At 45.9% G+C, this 21,154-nt stretch overlaps 1 protein-coding gene across 3 annotated transcripts in view; it reads right to left on the bottom strand.

Annotated features, from left to right (window-relative positions):
* The window catches only part of TMEM259 (transmembrane protein 259), a 59,051-nt gene that overhangs the window by 30,214 nt on the left and 7,683 nt on the right, over positions 1 to 21,154 (bottom strand). For all 3 annotated transcript variants that reach the window (XM_082243321.1, XM_082243322.1, XM_082243320.1), the window contains one exon: positions 19,188 to 19,457. In XM_082243321.1, the coding sequence (XP_082099447.1) occupies positions 19,188 to 19,457 (270 nt within the window). The remainder of the gene's footprint in view (positions 1 to 19,187; positions 19,458 to 21,154) is intronic.

A 21,154-nucleotide genomic window follows, 5' to 3' on the forward strand; every position in this document is an offset into this window, starting at 1 on the left:
TATTTTTTATCTATTGTTGTAGGTATCCGATTACTGTTATATGCAGAATATTATTTATATATTATAAAAATTTTATAGGTTTTATTTTTATTTTTAATATTGTATTTTGTTTTCATTAATTTTGTTTTTTTTTTTATTATCTCATTATTATTTGCAGATTATTCTATGTATTGCAATTTTTATTTTTCATTGTAGTTTTTTCTCTTTCGTTCATTGACGGACACATTGCCTGATCTTCTTAATCATTGGGTTATGCTGCCCCATACAGGAGTAGGACACTAGGCAGAAAAAAAAAAGTCTGGCTACGCCTATGGGCAGTCCCAGGGGGTATACTCCTCTCTGCTATAGGTACTAGTCAGGAGTAAGGACCTAGTTCCTTCCTGTGATCTCTGGTCATGGCAATTTTTTTTTTTTTTAGATAGAATTTTTTTTCTCCTGGATTTTTTCCTGTGAGATCTACAATCAACTGCCAAACTGGTCGACAGGCTGGATAATAGAGATCAAGTGGTCACCCCAGTCTAGGCTGCGACATAGCCCCACCGGAAGGGGCTGGCCTGCAAGTTAAATGCCTCGCGAAGTTGCATACTACCGGGTCTCGGCCCAAGTCCTAGCGCTCCTCCTGGCCCGATAGCCCCCCCCATTTCAATGGAGAGGGGGGGGGAATCTGTCTGGAGTGGTGCCCACCTGGTTTCTGGTATGGTAAGTAACTGTCCCCCCCTTTCCCCTGGAGGGGTTTGGGGTGGACGTGGGCCCCTCCATGGAACAGTCGGTCCCTTGGGTTCCCCTCCTTAATAGGCACCCCCCTCATCGGTCTGGGGGGCTCTGTGGGCCATCTCGCCCCCCATCCACTGATGCTGGGGCTGTGGGGTGGCCCGATTCACAGCCCAGGGTGGGGGCAGCGTGCTGTGCTGGTGATAGGGGTGGGAGGGTGAGCCGCCAGCAACCAGGCGATAAGGTGTGTGTGTGTGTGTGTGTGTAACTGGTGGGAGCTCCTGCCAGGGGCCCTTTTCCTGCCTGTGCCGTTTTCTGAGACCTAGGGATCCCTGCTGGGTCCTTTGGTGCCAAACAGTACCGCCATTTTCTTCTAGCCTGTGTGCTTAATGCACGGCAGCCATGTTTATGTAGACCCGCGGCCATTTTGCTGTGATTTGCCATTGAAAATAGCGGTGGCCATGACAGTGGAGCCCTCTGGGCGGCAATGTCTGCGGTGGGAGCCCCTCCTCATCCCCTGGTGCAAAAGCGATTTTGCTAGGAGATACCCCCTATGAGGAGTCCCTTCTTTAGAAGTGGACTGTTCCACCAGTGTTGGACCCTCCGGTTTCCAGATTGAACAAGGCAACCATGATGCGGGTTGAAGAGTCCCCGGACTTTACGGACCCAGCTGACAGGAAGACAAAGGCTGTGGCCTACAATATGTACACCCTGGCTGGTTCGGCACTGAGGCCGATATTCACCACTGCCCTGGTGTCGCAGACTCTGCCTGAATGGGCTAGGCTTTTGCGCCGTGACCTGGAGGGGGGAGTAGCTCTCTTTGCTGAGCTGGCGGACCAGCTGGTCCAGAGGCTGCAGTTAATCTGTGATGTCTCTTTGGATGCGGCTCCCCTAGTGGCTCGGCTCTCTGTTTCAGCAGTGGTCCTTCGACTTGTCTTTTGGCAAAAATGCTGGTCTGTGGGCCAGGCTTCTAAAAAGGCCTTAACTAATCCTCCCTTTCAAGGAGATTGGCTGTTTGGTGCTACCCTGGATGACATCATTAAAAGGTCTTACGGTGAAAAGGGGGGGGGGTACCTTTTTTCCCAAAGCTACTAAGGGCAAGGACCCTCATTGTAGACGTGGGCCCTCCTCGGCTCATACGTTTTTTCGTCTCTCAGGGTTGACTGACAAGGGATCTGAGCCCTTCAGGGCCTCCTCTGGAGGATCCAAGTAAACTTGGTCTGGCAAGTCAAGAGTGGGCTTCTCCAGTCTGCATACAAGGCCCCTTCAGCATGAAGGTGCGCCCTTACCTGTCCTGTATCTGGGGTGGGGGGGGGACCTCTTTGCTGGTTCCCAGACCCGTGGACTCCTCTGGTACAAGTCAGGTGGGTCCGCAAGGTCATTCGGCCCAGCTACAAGATCGAGTTTCGTTCTTACCCTCCGGTAAGGTTCTTCCTTCCAACGCTCAACTGTCCCCGGTCCACTTACAGGCTCTTTTTGGGGCGGTGCAAGACCTTTTACTTTAAAAGGTGATGGTCCCGGTTCCGATTTCTGAACATTTTCAGTGGTTTTTACTCAAACCCGTTTACAGACCCACAGGAAGGAAGGCAAGGTGCGTCTAATTCTGGACCTTAAGGTGCTGCACTGATTTGTAGAGGTGCAGAAGTTCAGAATGGAGTCCATTCAAATGGTGTTGGCTTCCCTGTATCAGGGGGATTTTTCTTGCCTCCATCGACCTCAAGGACACTTACCTTCACATTCTAATATGTGTTGATCTCCAGCGCTTCCTCCGCTTTGCCGTGGGAGAAAAGAATTATCAGTTTTTTGGCGTTGCCCTTTGGTCTCGCTTCTGCTCCTCGGGTCTTCACGAAAGTGTTGGCCCCGGTGCTAGCATTGTTACCCCAATGAGGGATCGAGGTACTAGGCTACTTGGACGACCTTCTGCGAGGGGAGTCTCCTACTGCTCTGGTGGAAAACTGGAAAACCTGGAAATCACCATAGGAGCTTGAGGGTGTTTGGCTGGATTTTGAATTTTCAGGAGTCTGCTCTGGTTCCGTTCACAAAGCTTGACTATCTGGGTCTGACCTGGCTGAGCCGGGGAACAAAAGAGTCCCTGACTTTGCTCTTCGGCTGGGCAAATCCTTCCTCCCCTTGTATTGGCCAGTAGTCACCACAGATGCCAGCCTGTCCAGCTGGGGAAGCATCCTCAGAAAAATTTCTTATCAGGGGGTCTGGACACTGGAAGAGTCCAGACTACCGATCAATGCCTTGGTACTCCGAGCGATCAGACTGTCTCTGGACCATTGTACGGATCGTCTTCAGGGATGTCCAGTACGCATTCAATCGGACAATGGCACAGCAGTGGCCTATGTCAATCACCAGGGGGGCACAAGAAGTGTCTTGGCGGCTCTGGAGGTAGCCAGCATTCTAAGGTGGGCAGAATGTTTCGTTCCAGCCCTCTCCTTCGTACACATTACCGGGGTGGAAAACTGGCAGGCGAATTACCTCAGTCGGCAGGCATTGGACCAAGGGGAGTGGTCCCTTCATCCAGAGCCATTTCATCAGTTGCGCCACTGGTGGGGCATCCCTGAGGTGGATCTGTTGGCGTCCCGGCTCAACAAAGGTGCTCAGGTTTGTGGCTCGGTCACGGGATCCTCTGGCAGGGCGCCACAGATCCGCTGGTGGCCCCGTGAGGTCAGTATCGTCTGCTTTACGCCTTCCCTCCTCTCAAGCTTTTGCCAAGACTTCTATACAGGATAGAGGCAGAAGGGATTTGTACGCCAATCTGCTGAGGCTGGTCGCCGACGTTGCTTGGAAGCTTCCTCTCAGGAAGGATCTGCTGTCCCAAGGACCAATCTTCCATCCTGCTTTACAGTCGCTGGCTTTGACTGCTTGGCTGTTGAAAGCAAGATGCTGATGGATAGAGGTTTGTCTGAGTCGGTGATTCAAACGCTGTTAAAAGCTTGGAAATCTACTTCTAGGAAGATCTACCATCGTACATGGAAGACGTACATTGCGTGGTGCGAGTCTCTTGGAGTTCATCCTCACTTTTTTCGGTGGCTCGGACCTTGACCTTCCTTCAATGGGAGGGTTGAGCAGAAACTGGCCTTGAGTACAGGTGTCTGACTTAGAGGTCTTCTTTCAATGACCCATGACCACATACTCTTTGGTACTTACTTTTCTTCAGGGAGTTGGGTATTTGACCCCTTCAGTGCGGTCTCTGTTGCCGCCTTGGGACCTCAATCTGGTGCTTTCAGTCTTCCAGAAACCTCCTTTTGAGAATTGTCGGGAGATTCCCCTGCTTACGCTGTCCTAGAAGGTGGCCTTTTGGTTGCTTTCACCTCTGCACGCACGGTGTCCGAATTGGCCGAGTTACCCTGTCGTTCACCTTACTTGGTGCTTCGCCCCTGTGTGTTGTTCCTTCCTCAGGTTGTCTCGGATTTTCATTTGAATGAAGTCCTAATGTTGCCTTCCCCTAGGCCAAAACATCCGAAGGAAATTGCTCTGCATACCTTGGATGTGGTCCAGGCGATAAGGGTGTACCTGGCAGCTACGGAGTCTTTTAGGAAATCAGACTCACTATTAATGCCTACGGATGGGCCTCAAAAAGGGTTGTCCGCTTCCTCTGCGACCATTTACAAATGGATAAGACAGACGGTGGTTCAGGCCTATTCCATCAAGGGTCAGGTTCCTCCTTTCCCTGTGAAGGCGTGCACTACTCAGGTGCTCAGTGCCTCCTGTGCCTTCCGTCATCATACGTCAGTGACGCAGGTTTGCAAGGCGGCCACCTGATCGTTGGTGCACACTTTCACAAAGTTCTATAAAGTGGATGTGTTGCCATCTGCGGATGCTTTCTTTGGCCGCAAGGTTTTGCAGGCTGCTGTTTAGAGGACCTGGTCCTCTGAGGGTGTATTGTTTTTTTTTCCAGGTGAGCTCCAGTTGTTTTGGTTACATAGTTACATAGTTTGTGAGGTTGAAAAAAGACATCAGACCATCCAGTTCAACCTATGATGTGTGTTTGCTGCTAACTGTACAATGTATACCCCTGTATGTTGTGGTCTTAAGGTGCCCATCAAATAGTCTTTTGAAACTATCGACGCTCCTCGCTGACACCACTGCCTGTGGAAGAGAATTCCACATCCTTACTGCTCTGACAATGAAGAACTCCTTACGTAGGTTAAGGTTAAACCGTTTTTCCTCTAGTTTTAGTGAGTTGCCACGTGTCTTATTGTATTCCCTTTCTCTGAAAAGTTTGTTGCTTATGCTAGGGTCTGCAGTACAGTATTTGTACATTGATATCATATCCCCCCTCAATCGTCTCTTCTCCAGGGAGAATAAGTTCAGTGCTTGTAGTCTTTCCTCATAGTCGATGCCCTCCATTCCCCTAATTATTTTTGTTGCTCTTCTCTGGACTCTCTCCAGTTCCAGCACGTCCTTCCTGAGGACCGGTGCCCAGAACTTGACAGCATACTCCAGAGCTCCCGTTTACCTGTTTGGCTATAGTTAGCCTTGGGAATTTCTTTTTCGCTGTTCCCACCCCTCGTGTTTAACACTGCTTTGGGATGTCCCAATGGTTAAGAAGACTAGGAGTTGTGTCCGTCAATGAATAAAAGAGAAAATGGGATGTTTGACTTTACTGTAAAGTCCGTTTCGCTGATGTTCATTGATGGACACAGCACCCGCCCCTCTGTGGAGTTCTTCTTCTGACACTGCTTGTAACAAAACTGAGTACCTATAGCAGAGAGAGGGAGTATACCCCCTGGGACTGCCCATAGGCATAGCCAGACTTTTTTTCTGCCTAGTGTCCGACTCCTGTAGGGGCAGTAGAACCCAAATGGTTAAGAAGATCAGGAGCTGGGTCCGTCAAACATCAGAGAAATGGATTTTATTTTTTTTTTATTTAGATTTTTTTTTTCTATCCATATCTGTATTTATTTTCTCTCTCTCTCCCTCCAATATATACACACACACATTATATATATATATATATATATATTAGGGCTGCCACGACTCGTCGACAAAAAAAAAAAAAAAAAAAAAAAAACGTCGACGTGCGGAAAATGCGTCGACGCGTCAACGCATGACGTCACACGCCCCTGGCCGGCCGCCGCGCCGCTTGAAGCATTGCCGGCCGGGTGAAATTCCCCCGCCGGGCTCCGTCGGAGACGAGAGGTGAGCGCTGACCGTCTCCAGCACCCCTGTACTCCCTTGTACTGCCACAGCTTCTGCCGCAACACACATTCGCCATCCTCCCCCGATCACCCAGCTACTTAGACATGTCACATTTGCGGCGCTACACCGGCTTGTAACCAGACCACTTAGTAAGCCCCCCTCCCAGTACAGACCCCCCAGTAAGCCCTCCCACCCAGTACAGACCACTTAGTAAGCCCCCCTCCCAGTACAGACCCCCCAGTAAGCCCTCCCACCCAGTACAGACCCCTTAGTAAGCCCCCCTCCCAGTGCAGACCCTTCAGTAAGCCCTCCCACCTAGTACAGTCTGTACTAGGTGGGAGGGCTTACTGAGGGGTCTGCACTGGGAGGGGGGGCTTACTAAGGGGTCTGTATTAGGTTGGAGGGCTTACTGAGGGGTCTGTACTAGTGTACTGGGAGGGAGGCTAACTAAGTGGTCTGTACAGTACAGACCACTTAGTAAGCCCCCCTTCCAGTGCAGACCCCTCAGTAAGCCCTCCCACCCAGTACAGACCACTTAGTAAGCCCCCCCCCTCCCAGTACAGACCCCTCAGTAAGCCCTCCCACCCAGTACATACTGTACTAGGTGGGAGGGCTTACTGAGGGGTCTGCACTGGGAGGGGGGCTTACTAAGTGGTCTGTACTGGGTGGGAGGGCTTACTGAGGGGTCTGTACTGGGAGGGGGGTTTAGAAAGTGGTCTGTACTAGGTGGGAGGGCTTACTGAGGGGTCTGTACTGGGAGGGGGGGGGGCTTAGTAAGTGGTCTGTATTAGATGGGAGGGCTTACTGAGGGGTCTGTACTGGGAGGGGGGCTTACTAAGTGGTCTGTACTGGGTGGGAGGGCTTACTGAGGGGTCTGTACTGGGAGGGGGGTTTAGAAAGTGGTCTGTACTAGATGGGAGGGCTTACTGAGGGGTCTGTACTGGGAGGGGGGCTTACTAAGTGGTCTGTACTGGGTGGGAGGGCTTACTGTGGGGGTCTGTACTGGGAGGGGGGCTTACTGAGGGGGTCTGTATTAATTACAGGATTAATTAGCTAATCAAAAAAACACTAAATTAAGCAAAAAAAACAAAAAATTTAAATAATCGTTAGATTAGTCGACTAATCGTAAAAATAATCGATAGATTAGTCGACAGACAAATTAAATCGTTAGTTGCAGCCCTAATATATACACACACACACACACACACACACATCACATTTGCACACACACACACACACACACACAATATTATATATATATATATATATATATATCATCCAGAAAGTATTCACATCTCCTCACTTTTTCCATAGCCTTATTCCAAAATGGAATTCATTATTTTCCTCGGAATTCTACAAACAATACTCCATAATGACAATATGAAAGAAGTTTGAAATCTTTGCAAATTTATTAAAAAATAAAAAATGAAAAACAAATCGCATGCAAAATAAGTATTGACAGCCTTTGCTCAATACTTTATTGAACCACCTTTGGCACCAATTACAGCTTCAAGTCTTTTTGGGTATGCTACAAGCTTGGCACACCTATTTTTGGGCAGTTTCTCCCATTCTTCTTTGAAGGACCTCCCATCAGGTTGGATGGGGAGCGTCGGTGCACAGCCGTTTTCAGATCTTTCCAAAGATGTTCAATCAGGTTCAAGTCTAGGGTCTGGCTGGGCCACAAGGACATTCACAGAGTTGTCCTGTAGCCACTCATTTGTTATCTTGGCTGTGTGCTTAGGGTAGTTGTCCTGTTGGAAGTTGAATCTTCGCCACAGTCTGAGGTCCAGAGCGTGCTTTAGCAGGTTTTTATAAAAATATGTCTCTGTACATTGCTGCATTCATCTTTCCCATGATCCTGAATAGTCTCCCAGTTCCTGCCACTGAAAAATATCCCTACAGTAGGGATTCTGCCACCACCGGGCTTCACTATAGGGATGGTGTTGGCCAGGCGACGAGTGGTGCCTGGTTTCCTCCAGACACCTCTTTGTTTCATCAAACCAGAGTATTTTAATTTTATTATGGTCAAATAGTTCTTCAGGTGCCTTTTGGCAAACTCCAGGTGGGCTGTCATGTGCATTTTACCGAGGAGTGGCTTCCGTCTGGCCACTCTACCATACAGGCCTGATTGGTGGAGTGCTGCAGAGATGGTTCTTCTGGAAGGTTCTCCTCTCTCCACAGAGAAACTCTGGAGCTCTGTCAGAGTGGCCATCAGGTTGTTGGTCACCTCTATGACTAAGGCCCTTCTCCCCCAATCGCTCGGTTTGGCTGTGCGGCCTGCTATAGGAAGAGTCCTGGTGGTTCCAAACGTTTTCCATTGATGGATTATGGAGGCCACTGTGCTAATTGGGACCTTCAATGTTGCAGAGATTTTTTGTACCATTGCCCAGGTCTTTGCCTTGATACAATCCTGTCCCAGAGGTCTAAAGACAATTCCTTGGACTTTGGCTTGGTTTGTGCTGTGACATGCACCAACTTTAGGACCTTATATAGACAGGTGTGTGCCTTTCCAAATCATGTCCAATCAACTGAATTTACCACAAGTGGACTCAATTCAATGGAGAAACATCTCAAGAATGATCAGTGGAAGCAGAATGCACCTGAGCTCAATTTTGAGTGTCATGGCAAAAGCTGTGAATACTTATGTATATGGGATCTTTTGTTTTTTATTTTTAATAATGAATAAATTGGCAGAGATTTCAAAGAAACTTCTTTCACATTGTCATTATGGGGTATTGTTTGTAGAGTTTTAAAGGAAAAGAATTACATTTAATACATTTTGGAATAAGGCTGTAACATAACAAAATGTGGAAAAAGTTAAGTGCTGTGAATACTTTCCGGATGCGAATACGGTATATATATATTAAAAGGAACACTTTGAAAAACACATCAGATCTCAATGCGGAAAAATATCACGCTGGATATCTATACTGATATGGAGTGGGTAATGTGTTAGGAATGAAAGGATGCCACATTGTTTGATGGAAATGAAAATCATCAACCTACAGAAGTCTGAATTCAAAGATGGCCCGAAAATCAAAGTGACTAAAAGATGCAGCAGGCTAGTCCATTTTGCTGAAACTTCATTGCAGCAACTCAAAAATGGTGCTGTTTGTATGGCCCCCTACGTGCTTGTATGCATGCCTGACAATGTCTGGACATGCTCTTAATGAGATGACGGATGGTGTCCTGGGGTATTTTCTCCCAGATGTGAACCAGGGCATCTCTAAGCTCCTAAACAGACTCAGGTGCAACCTGATGGCGTCCGATGGACCGAAACAATGTCTCAGAGGTGTTTTATTGGATTTAGGTCAGTCAATGGTATCAATTCCTTTATCCTCGAGGAACTGGCTGCATACTCTCGCCACATGAGGATGGGCATTGTAATGCACCGGGAGGGACCAAGTTACCACTGCACCAGCATAGGGTCTGACAATGGGTCCAAGGATTTCATCCTGATACCTAATGGCAGTCAAAGTGCCATTGTCTAGACCAGTGGTTCCCAACTCCGGTCCTCGGGACCCACCAACAGGCCAGGTTTGCAAGATAACTAAATTACATCACAGGTGATCTAATTTGCTGCTCAGTGATTGCAGTATTCTAGTCTGCATCCCCCAAGGTAATACTTAAAATCTGGCCTGTTAGTGGGTCCCGAGGACCGGAATTGAGAACCACTGGTCTAGACCATGGGTGTCCAACCTTCTGGCTTCTCTGGGCCACATTGAGTGTAGAGACATTTTCTCAGGCCGCATATAAAATATGTACTATAGTTAAGGTATACAAGTAATAAAATGTTGCTGCGCCCTTCCCGCGCTGCTGTGCCCCCCCCAGCACTAATTTAACACAACTAGTGGATGATCCCCTCCGAGGCAGCCTCTGCCTACAGTTAGTTGGAAGCCGCTGAGGCCGTGCCCCCGACTCAACTTCCTTCCTCCCCAGCAAAAAAATAAACACATTGTCAGGGGGCAATGGGCCGCATTGCCTGCGGTTCCGAGCCGCATGTGGCCCCCGTGCCGCAGGTTGGACATGCCTGGTCTAGACTGTAGAGGTCTGTGCGTCCCTCAATTGATATTCCTCCTCAGACCATCAATGTCTCCCCACCAAACCGGTCATGCTAAACTATATTACAGGCAGCATAACATTCCCCACGGCTTCTCCAGACCCTTTCATGTCTGTCACATGTGCTCAGGGTGAACCTGCTCTCAACTGTCAAAAGCACAGGGCACCAGTGGCGGACCTGCCAATAGAGGACATCGGGCCCTCTGGCCACCCTCATGAAGTCTGTTTCTGATTGTTTGGTCAGAGACATTCACACCAGTGGTCTGCTGGAGGCAATTTTGTAGGGCTCTGACATTGCTCATCGTGTTCCTCCTTGCCCAAAGGAGCAGATACCGGTCCTGCTAATGAATGTCCAGCTCTCTTAGAGCAGTGGTCCTCAACCCTGGCCTACAGGGCCCACTGACAGGCCAGATTTTAGGTATTACCTTGGGGAGATGCAGACTAGAGTACTGCAATCACTGAGCAGCAAATGATATCACCTGGGATGTATTTCAGTTATCTTGCAAATCTGGCCTGTTAGTGGGCCCTGTAGGCCAGGGTTGAGGACCACTGTCAGAGTAACTGCCTGTCTCCTGGAATCTCCTGCATGCTCTAGAGACAGTGCTGGAAGACACAGTAAACCTTATGGCAATGGCATGTATTGATGTGCCTTCCTGGAGTAGTAAGATTGACTGTGCAACCTCTATAGGGTCCAGGTATCGCCTCATACAGTGGGGATCTAAAGTTTGGGCACCCCAGGTAAAAATTTGTATTAAATGTGCATAAAGAAGCCAAGGAAAGATGGAAAAATCTCCAAAAGGCATCAAATTAGAGATTAGACATTATTATAATAAGACATTATTATAATATGTCAACAAATGTTAGATTTTATTTCCATCATTTACACTTTCAAAATAACAGAAAACAAAAAAATGGCTTCTGCAAAAGTTTGGGCACCCTGCAGAGTTAATATCTTGTACTGCCCCCTTTGGCAAGTATCACAGCTTGTAAACGCTTTTTGTAGCCAGCCAAGAGTCTTTCAATTCTCGTTTGAGGTATCTTTGCCCATTCTCCCTTACAAGTCTTCCAGTTCTTTGAGATTTCTGGGCTGTCTGTCACGCACTGCTCTTTTAAGGTCTATCCATAGATTTTCCATTATGTTGAGGTCAGGAGATTGTGAAGGCCATGGCAAAACCTTCAGTTTATGCCTCTTGATGTAATCCCCCGTGGATTTCGAGGTGTGTTTAGGACCATTATCCATTTGTAGAAGCCATCCTCTCTTTAACTTCCGCTTTTTCACAGATGGCATCAAGTTACCATCCAAAACTGAAATTTTATTGAATCCATTTTTCCTTCTACTCGTGAGATGTTCCCTGTGCCACTGTCTGCAATACAACCCCAAAGCATGATTGATCCACCCCCATGCTTAACAGTTGGACAGAGGTTCTTTTCATTAAATTCTGTGCCCCTTCTTCTCCAAACGTACCTTTGTTCATTCCGGCCAAAAATAACAATTTTAACCTCATCGGTCCACAGAACTTGTTTCTAAAATGCATCAGGCTTGTCTATATGTTCATTTGCAAAGTTCAAACGCTAATTTTTGTGGTGAGGAGGTAGAAGAGGTTTTCTTCCGATGACTCTTTCATGAAGACCATATTTGTACAAGTATCTCTTTATAGTGGAATAGTGTACCACAACTCCAGTGTCTGCCAGATCTTTCTGGAGGGATCGTGCAGTCAAACGTGGGTTTTGAATTGTTTTTCTCACAATCCTGCGAGCTGTTCTGTCTGATATTTTTCTTGGTCTTCCAGATCTTGCTTTAACTTCCACTGTTCCTGATGACTGCCATTTCTTAATTACATTCCGAACAGAGGATATTGACATCTGAAAAACGCTTTGCTATCTTCTTATAACCTTCTCCAGCTTTGTGAGTGTCAACTATTTTCAGTTTCAGTTTTCTAGACAACTGCTTAGAAGATCCCATGGTGCCGATTGTTGGGGCAAGGTCAGATGAGTCTGGGCATTTAAAACCTTTGAGATTGACATCACATGGTCTTCCCAGACAATGATTGAGAACAATCCATGACACTGGCAGGTCTCAGCCTTGCAAAGGGGGCAGTGCATGCTATAAATTCTGCAGGGTGCCCAAACTTTTGCAGACGCCATTTTTTTGTTTTCTGTAATTTTGGAAGTGTCAATGATGGAAACAAAATCTAACTTTTGTTGACATATTATAAGAACGTCTAATCTGTAATTTGATTTTTCCATCTTTCCTTGCCTTCTTTATGCACATTAATACAAATTTTTACCTGGGGTGCCCAAACTTTCGATCCCCACTGTACTACCAAGTAGTGACACTGACCCTAGCCAAGTGCAAAACAAGTCAGAAAAGTAGAGAAAAAAAATTTCAGTTGCCTCCACCTGTAAAATCATTCCTGTTTTGGAGGTTGTCTCATTGTTGCCCAACTAGTGCACCTGTTAATTTTATTAACACCAAATCAGCTGAAACTGATTAACAACCCCCTCTGCTACTTAACTGACCAGATCCATATCCCAGGAGTTTATTTGACTTGATGCATACTCTGATTAAAAATTGTTCCTTTCATTTTTTTTAGCAGTGTATATTTTTATTTTTGTTGGTAATATTGCAAATATTGTTGCAAATGCACACGTCAGTCACACACACATACAGCATTCGTCCCACAAATGTGAGGTATCACTGCAAACGTCAGTTATTGGGCAGTATTCTAGCACCAGACCTCCTGTTTACTTTAAGTGGTAACCTATAAAGGCTTTTAAAGCATCACCTATGGATAGTAGAATTTACACCATTTGCTGTCATTGCACGGGCGTGTGCATTTTTAAAAACGGGACATGTTTGGTACTTATTTGCTTGGTGCAACATCTTTTATATTTTACCAAGAAGCTAGGTTATTTATTGTGTTTTTTATTAAAATTTTAAAAAGTGTATTTTTTTTTCCCAAAAAACTGCGTTTGCAAAACCGCTGCGCAAATATCGGGTGAGAAAAAAAAATTGCAAAACCCACCCAAAAAAAAACTAAAAGTTTGGAAGTTCTAAAAAAATGTCTAGCAAAAAAAAAAAAAAACAACATTAAGGCTGGGTCCACACCATTGCGATTTGAATTTACCCGCATCCAATTTGCATATCAGGAGTTTGTGACCGGCTCTCTATGAAGCCGGTTCACATATCTCCGGAGCGGCTCTAGTGCAAATTGCACAGGAGTCCTGTACGCCTTCTGGTCCATTTCAGGTTCGAATTCAGCCAAATATTCGGACTGAAAATCAGACCCGAAACGTTGAACCTGAAAGTTGCGTGGAGCCGCTCTGTGCGACAGTGTGAACCCAGCCTAAGTGTTACCAAACCCAGAACCAGCATTCACTATATCAGGTCTCCCAAAGTACACAGAACAAGGAAATGCAAATATTTTTGTAAATATAAACTGCTAAATACCTTTTCTCATCAGCAGTATATAGCAGTCCTATGTATCAGTGTCTGGTTAAAGCTTGTAGGAGGAGTTTTCATTTTCCTCTGACCCTCTGTCTGGACCAGGGATCCTCAAACTACGGCGCTGCAGCTGTTGCGGAACTACACATCCCATGAGGCATTGTAAAACTGACACTCACACATGACTAGGCATGATGGGAATATGTAGTTCCTGAACAACTGGAGGGCCATAGTTTGAAGACCCCTGCTCGGCAGTGCTGATTGTCCCTGTGCTGATCACAGGCAATCCAATTTCATTTTTAAAATCCCCAGACATTCCGAAAACCTCCGCTAAACACACACACACACACACACGTTCTCAACTACTTTGTATCTACCTCCACAACTATAATGTCTAACTTTGTTGCAATAAAGTTTATTTTGGTATCAGAAGAAAGCAGGGGAGAATTAAAGCGGTAGTATACCGATTTTTTTGACTTTTACCTACAGGTAAGCCTATAATAAGGCTTACCTGTAGGTACAATTAATATCTCCTAAACCTGCACGGTTTAGGAGATATTTGCACTGCATGCTGACGCTAGCGGCGCATTCGCTTTGAAGGTCCGGCGGACCTTCAGAGTTCCTTGCCGGAAAGTTAAAACCCTGCGCACATGCGTGGGGTGACGTCATCGCGGCTCCGGCCACTCACAGCCGAACCCGGAAGAGACGCCGAGGGATCATGTCCGCTCCCACAGCGGTGTCCGGGGGTCCGTGTCGGGGCTTCGTTTTAAGGTAAGTATTTCATAATGAGCTAGTATGCGATGCATACTAGCTCATTATGCCTTTGTCTTGCAGGGTTTTTTTTTTTCGTTTTTTTACTACCGCTTTAAGAAAGTGAAACAAGCCAAGGCAAACTCTCAACAGAACTAGTTTTTATTTGTTTAGGGCAACCTTTCTCTATCTTTTCAACACAGAGGAACCCTTGAAATAAATTTCTGGTCTCGGGGAACCCCTGCTAAAAATGAAAAATCTACAACTCATGACACATTAGTGTGACAGCCAGTGGAAAGAATGCTCCTTACTCTTGTCATCATTGGGAAGAATTACCCGCTTACAAATAGCTAAAAGGAACAATGGTGTCATTGGGAACTTATCTTAAAAGGTAGAAAATTGCCCATTTCTCAAAGGAACCCCTAGCAACCTCAGGAGGAACCCTAGTTGAGAAACCCTGGTTTAGGGAATAGCACATCTGGACTACATTGTGCCCTGCATATTTCCTATCTTGAACAGAGCTCTTCATAATATTACAGACTCTCCAAGTACCAATGCACACCAAGTTCTGAAGTGTGAGATGACTCATTGTTAACAGATCTGGTGACACACATATATATCTACATACACTATATTGTCAAAAGTACTGGGACGCCTGCCTTTACACGCACATGAACTTTAATGATATCCCAGTTTTAGTCCGTAGGGTTCAATATTGAGTTGGCCCACCCTTTGTGGCTAACAGCTTCAACTCTTCTGGGAAGGCTGTCCACAATGTTTAGGAGTGTGTCTATGGGAATGTTTGACCATTCTTCCAGAAGCGCAGGTGAGGTCAGGCACTGATGTTGAACGAGAAGGCCTGGCTCGCAGTCTCTGCTCTAATTCAAGCAAGGTCCATAAAGATATGTATGAGCAAGTTTGGGGTGAGGAACTTGACTAACCTGAACCCCATAGGAGTCCTGACCTCAATTCCATAGGACACCTTTGAGATGAATTGGAGCGGAGACTGCAAGCCAGGTCATCCGTGGACAGCCTTCCCAGAAGAGTTGAAGCTGGTATAGCTGTAAAGGGAGGGCCAACTCAATAGCGAACCCTACGGACTAAGACATGGATGCCATTAAAGTTTTTTTGCGTGTAAAGGCAGGCATCCCAATACTTTTGACAATATAGTGTATATCCATTCTTAAAAAGGAGTTGTAAAGGCAGAAGGTTTTTTATCTTAATGTATTCTATGTGTGTAGCAGCTCCCCAGCACTCCCTCGGCTGTTTGGGACTCTCCCTCCTGATTGGCTGAGACACAGCCGTGGCACCACTGGCTCCCTCAGTTGTCAAAGTCAGTCAGACAATCCGGAGAGAGAGAGGGCGGGGCACTTGACAGGAGGGAGGGGCCAGAAGAGCCGAAGAGGGACCCGAGAAGAGGATTATCTAGGCTGCTCTGTGCAAAACCAACTGCACATAGGAGGCAAGTATAACATGTTTGTAAAGTCTTGTTTAAAAAAAACAAAAAACAAACAATCACTTCAAAAGGAGTTGTAAAGGCAGAAGGTTTTTTATCTTAATGCATTCTTTGCATTAAAATAAAAAGCCTTCTGGGTAAAGCAGCCTCCCCACCACCCCCTCTTACTAACCTGACCCCCATCTCAGTGCAGCGATGTCCACGAGTCCCACGGCCGTATGGGACTCATCCTCCTGATTGGCTGAGACTGCGCTATTGGCTCTTGCAGCTGTCAGTCAGTCAGCCAGCCAGCCAGGAGAGAGAAGGGGGCGGGGCCGAACGGCAGCTCCCCGTCTGCATGGACACACGGAGCTGCAGCTTGACTCAGGTGCCCCCATAGCAAGCTGCTTGCTGTGGGGACACTCGAATGAAGGGAGGGGCCAGGATCAGCAAAGAGGGACCAGAGAAGAGGAAGATCCGGGTTGCCCTGTACAAAACCACTGCACAAAAGGAGGCAAGTATATATAACATGTTTGTTATTACCAAATAAAAAAAAAAAAAAAAAACAAGACTTTACAATCATTTTAAGCCTAGTACAAACGACGAGACTATTGCACGAATGGATTGTCTTTTTTTTTTTCAAAAACAAATGGGTTACTAAAGTTATAAAAATTCTCATTAAAATACAACTTTGGAAGTGATATAATGTATGGAATTGTATTGTAATGTATTCTTTTGTTTCCGAGTACAAATACTAACTACACAAAAATTGTTAGTTATGTTATTTCCGAGAAACATTTTCATGCTTGTCCCTTCGGAGATTTTTACATGAACTGTCGTAATGGGCTCTCAACAGCGCTGTACTAACAAATAGATTATCGGACAATCATTCCGAATGCGTTTTTTTGGTCCAATTCTCTCATTTGTGTGTACTAAGCATTAGGCTTTTCAGCCCAATCTGAACTTACAAGGGATGAGTGAACCAGTTACATACATTTATATATTTCAGGGTACAGTGGAACACTTTAGCTACAGCAAGTAGAGGTGGGAATCACAGGAAATGGTTATTACTATTGACAGTTATACAGGCACCAATCTAAACTGAATTTCAATTTTGCACTTATATTTAATACATGTTGATGTGCTATTTAGTATAAACTTCAGTAAATGTGAAAGAAGCACTGCACTATAACCGATACCTGCATTCAATGGCAAGCTTACTTCGTACTGGCAGCTTTATATATATATATATATATATATATATTGGAAGATAAGTGTGTATTTTTTTTTTTTTTTTTTTACATAGGTGCAGAAGTTCTTTGAACTATATGTTAACCACTTGCTGACCGTATACTGTACATATACGGCAGCAAGGCGGCTCTCCTGAGCTGGATCGCCTACTTAGCAGGTGATTGAGCATTTCTGGGTTGGGGGGGGACGTAGGTGTGTCGCCGCCCCTGGTCCGCTCTGATTATTCAAAGTGGGAGACGATCACCGGGTACCGTGGACTTTATGTCCGCCATCACCCGCTGATTGTTCCTTAGGCAGGCAGAACGTCAATCTGCCTATGTAAACAAGGCAGATTGCCGTTCTGTCAGTAGGGAAGGCATTGATCCTGTGTTCCTGCAAAGCAGGGACACCGATTTATACCTTCCCGTAGTACAAGCACCGCCTACAGTTTAGTAAAACACCTGCTAGGAACACAGTTAACCCTTTGTTAACCCCTTCCCAGCCAGTGTCATTAGTACAGTAAAAGTGCATATTTTTTGAAAAAAAAAAAAAAAAAAAGTGTCAGTGTCCCGACTGTCCACCGCAATATCACAGTCCTGCTATAAAGTCGCTGACCACTGCCATTACTAGTAAAAAAATAAATAAAAATTCAATAAAAATATCCCAAAGTTTGTAGATGCTATAACATTTGCACAAACCAATCAATATACGCTCAAAAATATGTAGCAGAATAAATATTGGCCAAAATTGAAGAGATTAGATTGTTTTACTTTTTTTTTTTTTTATATTGGATATGTTTTATAGCAATAAGTGAAAAACATTTTTTTTTTCAAAATTATCTTTTTCGTTTATAGCACATAAAATAAAAACCTCAAATGCCACCAAAAGAAAGCTGTATTTTTTTTTTTTTTTTTAGGTACAGCATCGTACAACTGCGTAGTTGTCAGGTAACCACTTCCCGCAAACGGACGTTCCTGTACGTCGGCTTGAAGTGGTTGTCCTGGGGTGATGCCTTCAGCTGCACCATATTAGGCACCATATAACACCTGCTACCAACCTGTAACATATTAAAAGCAGTATTAGAGCCAAAAATGTAATATATTGCAGCTTACCAATCCTTAGATGTGGTGGCTGCATTAGTTCCCCCCCCCCCTTGTTTTCACCTGGTGATCTGCCCAGTAACAAATCTTCTTAAGCGTGCCCCCACTGTGGATGAAGGAACACGGGGGCACATTTGGATAGCAGTATCTTCTGTCTACAGGGAAGGGAGGGTTGGATGGACTAGCAAAGCGGTCCTTATATTTTTGGCACCAGGGACAGGTTTCAAGGCAGCCAATTTCTGCAGGGACCAGAAGGGGGGGGGGGGGGGGTTGGGGTTATTCACGGAGTCTGTTCTCAGCCCACCCTTTATATCAGTGTCCTTAGTTCCCTTCACATCACAGTGCCCCTTTAAATTAATGTAAGAAGTACTGCTCTGTAAAGGGAGCACTGTAATGTAAAGGGGACTGCTCTGGAGGGGGGCACTGTAATGTAAAGGGGGGGTTGTACTGTAAAGTGGGCACTGTGATATAAAGGGGACTGCACTGTAAAAGGGCACTATAATGATTGCAGTGCCCCTTTACAGTTAAGTTCTCTTCATATTACAGTGTCCCTAGCAATCACAACCTCCTCCATCACAGTGTGTCCCTGCAGTTTGCCCCCCCCCACCTCTTTCCTGTCTAACATGACACTTCCCAATTAGAATGTCTGCCTCCCCTGCATATGACTCTTACCTTTGGCAGTGCAGAGGCTGTGATCAGTTTGTGTGTCCTTTCAGCTCCCCTGCCCTGCTGATTGGATGACATGGTTGGCTGGGTGGGCGGAGTCGGGAGAGGACACCCAGCCATGGCCGCACAGTAGGAGGTGAGTGACAACCATGGTCTGTGATAGCCCTGTGCCGAACGTGGTCACCACTCATCTACCGCTGTGCGGCGTAGCCATCAACAGGCCGCAGACTGGAACCGGTCCGTGGCCCATGGGTTGGGGACCCTTGGACTATCAGATTTAGATACACCAAGAAATTAAACCCAAACTCCAGCTAAAACTTTATAAGCAATATAAAGCAAACAGTTTAGTTTTTATTTTTGGAATAAAAGGTTTTATATAAATAAAAGCTGATCTTTGTAAGCACCCCAGTTAGTGCTATATTGTTTGTCACATCCCTGTAACTAAAATATTTGCAGAAGAGTTTGTACTATTGAAAAATAAACAGACTTACAGGCAGAATCACTAGATAAAATTAGAAAGAAAACATACAAAAGAAAACAAATTCAGCCATTACATCTAAGAATTTTTCACAAAGTCAGCGTGTCGGCAGATTGTTTTGTGGCTGAATGTAAAGATGATAAATAAAAATTCATTTTATACCTTAATAGAGCTATTCTGATACATGTCCATACTCATCTCTTCCTCATCCTCTTCCACATCTTCCTCTGCAAGGGGTTCCTTCACTAATCCAGGGAAGGTGTCACTGTCATAAAACTGTAGAAATATAGGTGCACGGCTTGAATTTAACTGGATCTCCACCCGCAGAATTCCATCTCGAGGCCACTTATCCCGTACATGCTCCAGGCAGTTAATAGGAGATCGGGAAAATGCGATGTGAATGTAAGCAAGGATGAAGAGAACCAAGAGCGCCTAGGTGAAAAGCATGACTTACATTAGAGACATATATAAAACCTCATGCTGCAAACAGCCTATTAGTAAAACATATATTACTCTCCCTGTTAACCACACGATAAGTACACACGTGTCCTATAAGGCAGCGGTCCCCAACCTTTTTGGCACCAGGGACCGGTTTCACAGCAGCCAAATTTCCCAGGGCCCGTTGAATGGGGGGGGGGGGGGGGGGGGGCGGCGGTTATTCAGGGAGTCAGTGTCCTCAGTTCCCTTTCACATCACAGCCCCCCCTTTACAGAGTGGTCTCATTTACATCACAGTGCCCCTTTACATTAATGTAATTGGGACTCCTCTGTAAAGGGGGCACTGTAATGTAGAGGGGACTGCTCTGTAAGAAGGGCACTTAAATGTAAAAGGGGGGCTGTGGTGTAAAGGGGATTGTACTGTGATATAAAGAGGACTACACTGTATAGGGGCACTATAATGTATGCAGTGCCCCTTTACAGTGCGGTCCCTTTAATATTACTGTGACCCTAGCAATCACAGCCTCCTCCATCACAGTGCCCCTGCAGTCTGCCCCCCACCCCCCTCCTCTCTAACATTACACTTCCCAATTCTAATCTCTTCCTCCCCTGCACAGGACTCCTACCTTTGGCAGGGCAGAGGCTGAGATCAGTCCGTGTGCCCTCTCCTGGCTTCCCCACCAGTCCCACAATGTAAATCCTATCAGAAGGGCAGGGAGGAGCTCTCCATTCCAATCTGCAGCTCCTCCCGCCCCTTTCCCTGTGGATTGTATGACATCATCGGCTGGGTGGGCAGAGTAGTCAGGAGTGGACACACAGGCATGGCCACACAGCAGGAGGTGAGCTGCAACCATGGTATGAGATAGGCCAGTCACCAACGGGCTGCAGACCCATGCTCTAAGGCACACTATACCAAGTCTATACATATCCAAATCTTGCATGCAGGACTACATAAATGTATACATATCATACATTCCACAAAACAAAGTTGCATCAAAGTAGAATTATGGCCAGAAGTGAATCTTGTTGAATCCACAGGGCCCAGGACTTATCACACTAGTCTATTACCTCTCAACTGCACATGTACTTGCACTCCCGTCTACAGTCTCAAATGGGAGGTAGAGGGGGTGATACCGATACCTAAAATGGACCTTGCTTTGTGCACTGGTCCAAATCATTTGGTGGAGGGGGGTATTATTGTGTGGGGTTTATTTTCAGGGGTTGGGCTTGGTCCCTTAGTTCCAGTGAAGGGAACTCCTAAGGCATCAGCATATCAAGACATTTTAGACAATTTCATGCTCCCAAATTTGAGGGAACAGTTTAGGGATGGCTCTTCATGTTCCAACATGACTGCGCATAAATTAAAGCTGAGACTGATAGCCAGGCCTCGTCCACATCAGTGGCTGACCTCACAAATGCACTTCTGGAAGAAAAGTCAAACATTCCCATAGACACGCTCAGTAAAAAACCTGCAACACGCCAAAATGTCCCATGAGCTACTTTGCCACATGTAGCACAGCCCACTGAAATCAAAGGGCTACCCTATACTTTGCCACATGTAGCACAGCCCACTGAAATCTAAGGGCTACCCTATACTTTGCCACATGTAGCACAGCCCACTGAAATCAAAGGGCTACCCTATACTTTGCCACATGTAGCACAGCCCACTGAAATCAAAGGGCTTCCCTATAC

This window comes from Pelophylax lessonae, assembly GCF_965119305.1.
Source record: "Pelophylax lessonae genome assembly, chromosome: 1".
NCBI lineage: Eukaryota > Metazoa > Chordata > Amphibia > Anura > Ranidae > Pelophylax > Pelophylax lessonae.